General features: G+C 49.0%; 1 protein-coding gene across 1 annotated transcript; it reads left to right on the top strand.

Annotated features, from left to right (window-relative positions):
- Positions 1-330: 330 nt before the first annotated feature.
- On the top strand, positions 331-1,719 carry LOC132818184 (insulinoma-associated protein 1a). Its single transcript, XM_060828963.1, has one exon. The coding sequence runs from the start codon at positions 331-333 to the stop codon at positions 1,717-1,719; it is 1,389 nt and encodes a 462-aa protein (XP_060684946.1).
- The last annotated feature ends 3,131 nt before the right edge of the window (positions 1,720-4,850 follow it).

The raw sequence follows: 4,850 nt of genomic DNA, 5'->3' as shown, positions 1-4,850 counted from the left end.
CTTTCTATCCCCATCTCACAAATAATACCCCTGGTTACCTCTTTGTTGCAATAGACCATGCCGCCGTCCCTTCTCTCCACCTCCTGGGCCATCCTGAGCAATCCAGTGGCACTGATTGGACTATCAGTCCCTTCCACAAACAACTTCCCCGTCAATAAAAGCCAGGCAGGGCAATGTGGACAGTCAGTCCCACCGTCTCCTGATGTTCATCCCTGACACCTAGAGGGGGTGGAGGGGAGGGGAAGGAAATATAGACCTGACTCGGTTCCTGAGAGCTGTGCACAGTGCAGACGGGTCGCCTTCTGTAATCTGTCTCACGCCGGCTCGAAGATGCCCAGAGGATTCCTAGTGAAAAGGAACAACAAATGGTCCCCAGTTTCATACAGGATTCGGGCTGAGGACGATCAACTAGTTCAACGCCACCCTCTGACAGTGGGCATGGGGCCAGCCGTGTGCCCGGACAGTCTTCTTGCCCAGTCAGGTTCCCAGAGCAGCGGCCCAGAGGGGCTTCACCGCGGGATGACAGAGGAGCAAGACTTGGGGCCAGCCCAGCAACAGAGAGAGCAGGCTGGCGCTGCTCTCGGCCGGAGCCTGACTGGGTGTCCTGCTGCCTCTCCCAGCCTGGTCACAGCCACTCACCTCAAACCAGGACCTTCTGCCTTGGACAGTAGCTGCCTCACCTCCTCCTCCTCCTCCTCCGCAGCTGCTGCTGCTGCAGCTGCCATCAGGCCGGGGGAGTGGTCCCTGCGGGCACCGGCAGAGGGTACCCGGCCCGGCAGCACTGACCCGCACCCCCCAGCTTTACCGGGCCCGGAGCCCGGGCGCCGCAAGTCCAGGGTGCGCCCGAAGAAGCCCAGAGCCAGCCGCAAGCTGCAGCCGCAGGACGAGGTCAGCACTTCCCCTGTGCTCGGTCTGAGAATTAAAGCGGACGCCAGCCACTGCCGAGCGGAGGCAGGGTCAGCCCAGCCGCGGCTCCTGGCCGCCTACACCTGCCAGCTGTGCGGGGAGACCTACTCGGATCCCTTCTCGCTGGCCCAGCACAGATGCTCCAGGATAGTCCGGGTGGAATACCGCTGCCCCGACTGCCAGAAGGTCTTCAGCTGCCCGGCTAACCTGGCCTCCCACCGCCGGTGGCACAAACCCCGCTCGGGGGGCGGTGCTGCCCAGGAGCGGGGCAGCTGGCCCGGAGCCCAGCCGCGGCTGGACCCGGAGAGCAAGGAGAACTCCTCGGGGGTGAGCGCCGGGGCGAGCCGCGGCGGCTTTCAGACCCTGGACAGCTCCGCGCCGGGCTCCGAGCCGAGCGGGGCCGCCACCCCGGCCCCCCAGCGCTTCGAGCGCCGCCTGCGCGGCAGGAGGTTCCGGCGCCCGGCCTCCCCGGAGAAGCCCCGGTCCGGGCACCAGGCGGCCGGCTCCCCGGGTCCCAGGCGCCTGCAGTGGCGGCGCCCGGGCTTCCCCTGCCCGCTGTGCGGGGTCAACCTGCCGTCCGTCGACAGCCGCAGCAAGCACCTGCTGTGGCACGCGGTGTCCCGCGGGGAGCCAGCCGGGCTGCAGGAGGCTGCCGCCGGCACCGGCACCGGAGGGCAGCTCCTCACCTGCAAGCACTGCCCTTCCAGCTTCCTGAGCTCGGCCAGCTTGAGCAGGCACCTCAGCAAGTGCCACCCGTCAGAGAACCGGCAGCTCCTCCTCCTCCTGCAGCTCGCCACCGGGCCAGGCTGCTAATGGCCTCCAGCCAGTGAGACCTCAGAATCCAGAAGCAATGTCTTTATATTTTTCCTTTTTTTTGTTTTTTTTTCTTCTTTTTTTCTTATTTCTTTCTTTTTCTTCCCCCCACACTACTGCCTAACTGCGGTAGTGCTTATTTTTCCCCAGCACCCATGGTGTGTGTGTGCAGGTGTGAGACGCAGTGAGAGACACAAGATGCACAAATGTTTATTCAATTTCCACCACCAGGAAGATAGGAAAACACCCGGGTGGCCTGTGACAAGCAGTGCCCTTCACATCAAAGGGCAATGCTGTGTGAGCCATGTCTTTATATAGAACACAGTAAGAGCGTGGACCACAGGGAAGTGCTGAGGCCAGTAGTACAGACATGCTTAAGGAGGGGCTAGGAGGTTGGATTCATAAACACAGCTGAGGAAAGGTGAATAGAACAAGCAGGTTGGGTTGAGTGGACTGTTTTTATGTAGTGCGTTATGTACTTCATTCTTTTCAAAACATACCGCAAAAGACTCAAAATCATTTCTTGCTCACTAAAGAAAATATGATCTTAAACAAGAACCCACTCCAACTGCTGCCAAACTATTTATTCTGAGCATCCGAATGAGTGACTTGTTTAGCAAGTGTGCTGAATGTAGACCACTTGTAAGGTGTGTCCACTATTCAGTGGTGGGTGCGAGAGAGCAAATGTGGGTATAGTACAATGCCAGTGGCACATGTTCTATCCAAGTACTGGCTCTGGTAGTTCATGGAGACTTGCTTCTTGGTCTTGTCCAATACTTGATGTGTAGTGATGCCTCAAGCTACAGTCAGAGACATTAGGGGCTTTTAAGCCACTGCTAAACAAGCACATGGACAGCAGTAAATTGAGGGGTGTGTAAGTTAGGTTGGTCTGAGATTAAGATAAATGCTCAGCACAACATCAGGGGCCAAAGGGCCTGTGCTGTACTGTTCTATGTTCTATTTTCTATAAACACAGAGGTTGTCTGTGACAGTGAAATGCCAATGGTTTCTCACTGTCATGGAGAATGGCAGAATATGATTGTCCTAAGTTGTTCACTCTAGCACAGAGTGGATACATTTGCATAGGGACCTGCGCAGCAAGGAATTATTTATTGGAAGTTTAAAGGATACCTACATGTGTCCATGCATCAGAACTTCTGCGGTGTCCTGATAAGCATCTTTTGTTGTACATCCAATCTCTCACAATCTGGAACCTACACAATTTAGGCTAGATCTTTTTGATGTTCTGAACAACTAGTCAGGACTCTGGAGCAAAGACTCCTAATTGCCTCCTTGTAGTGGGGAAAATATTCTGGAAAGCTGAGAGAATATATGAAGATTTAGATATAAAATTGAATTTTCTGTTTAGCAGAAGTCCATTTAATGAGTAAGGCACACCCTATATCCAAATACTCGTGTAGAATATACATAAATACATTTTTCTTTCAAAGAATGCTTGCAAATGTGTTACTGGATATGCATACTGTAACAACAGCATCACTTTTGTCAAAGGTCATCATAAAATACAACATTTTGTAAGAGGGAGCCTTAAAGCATCTATTTTAAAACTCAATACATTAATGTTGATGTATCTTTGTATTATTTGCCTTACATGTCTTGTACTACATTATGTAAATAATTGCAATCTTGTTTATTTTTTGTGGCCAATGTGGTAATGACTTATCAAAATAGTTTTAATGCAAGCAATATTTCTGCCCTGCTAGTGATTTACTGTAATGTGTGCTAGGTAGTTCATATGTGAAAATAATTCCTACTCTGATTGTAAGTTTGCTCACTGAGCTGGTAGGTTTGTTCTCAGACATTTCATCACCATGCTAGGTAACATCATCAGTGAGCCTCCATTAAAGCACTGGTGTTCTGTCCTGCTTTCTATTTTTATGTCTTGGTCTGTTATTGTGGGTGATATCATGTCCGGCTCTTTTTCTCAGAGGTTGGTAAATGGCATTCAAATTGATGTGTTTATTGATGGAGTTCCAGTTTGAATGCCAGGCCACTATGAATCCCATGCGTGTCTCTGTTTAGCCTATCCTAGGATGGCCACCAGGATGCACGAACACTAACTAGCCACCAAAAGACATCACCAGCTATCACGAGTATCCTTACACACAGACGAAGAAGGACACCACCCATCCTAGGACAGGCTAAACAGAGACACACACACGAGAATTTCTAGAGTCCTGGCGCTTCAACGGGTGCTCACTGCTGATGTTACCTTGCATGGTGACAAACCGGCTGAGAACAAACCTACCAGCACAGTGAGCAAATGTACAACTGAACCACAAATCTTCTTAAAAATCGCAAATAATTCCTACTCTGTAATTTCTTACCTGCTTAAGTCATTTTGAGCTATTTTCATACACTTTAATAAACTAAATTAATTGAAATAACTGTGCATTAGTTATGCTCAGAGTGATGAGCAATCAATATAATTTAACTTTAGGTTCTTTCTTTTTGTAAATTCACTTATTGTTTACTATCACATGTTTTCTGCAGTTAACATGAAAACAGGTTAACTTCTCAAGAAATAGAAATATGAGATGGCAGTATCTTATAAACTTAACTCATTAAGTGTAGATCTACTTTAATTAAAACATTAAAAAGGCATTTCTCCGCAGCTAGAAACTTGCTCATGGAACCTAAGTGATTGAAAATAGAATCAGAAAAAAAAATACAACTATGGTATATGCTAAAAATCATAAATAAGAACAAAAAGTGCTGGCATTGCTCAACAGGGCCTGGCAGCAGGTGTTGGACAGAATGTTATGGACTAGACGAGAGCCCCCAAAGTATATTATGGAGGTAGTCTAGAGCCTAACTTTTATATATATTTTTAAAGACACTGTGTTCCAGATATGATTTGATTGGTCCACCACCAATAAAACACATTTAAAGTTATAGAGTCATACAGCATGGAAACAGACCTTCAGTCCAACCAGTTCATGTCAACTATGTTCCCAAACGAAACTAGTCCCACCTGCCTGCGCTCGGCACATATCGCTTCAAGCTTTCCTATTCAAGAACTTATCCAAATGTCTTTTAAACATTGTAACTGTACCAGAATGAATCACTTCCTCTGGCAGCTCATTCCACACATGAACTACTATGTGTAA

This window comes from Hemiscyllium ocellatum, chromosome 8, assembly GCF_020745735.1.
Source record: "Hemiscyllium ocellatum isolate sHemOce1 chromosome 8, sHemOce1.pat.X.cur, whole genome shotgun sequence".
NCBI classification, from domain to species: Eukaryota; Metazoa; Chordata; class Chondrichthyes; order Orectolobiformes; family Hemiscylliidae; genus Hemiscyllium; species Hemiscyllium ocellatum.
The sequence above is the reverse complement of the archived record's forward strand: the minus strand, read 5'-3'. Positions and strand labels throughout refer to the sequence as shown.

Coding starts and splice junctions, on each gene's coding strand:
- LOC132818184 (XM_060828963.1), top strand. CDS start 331: ATGCCCAGAGGATTCCTAGTGAAAAGGAACAACAAATGGTCCCCAGTT.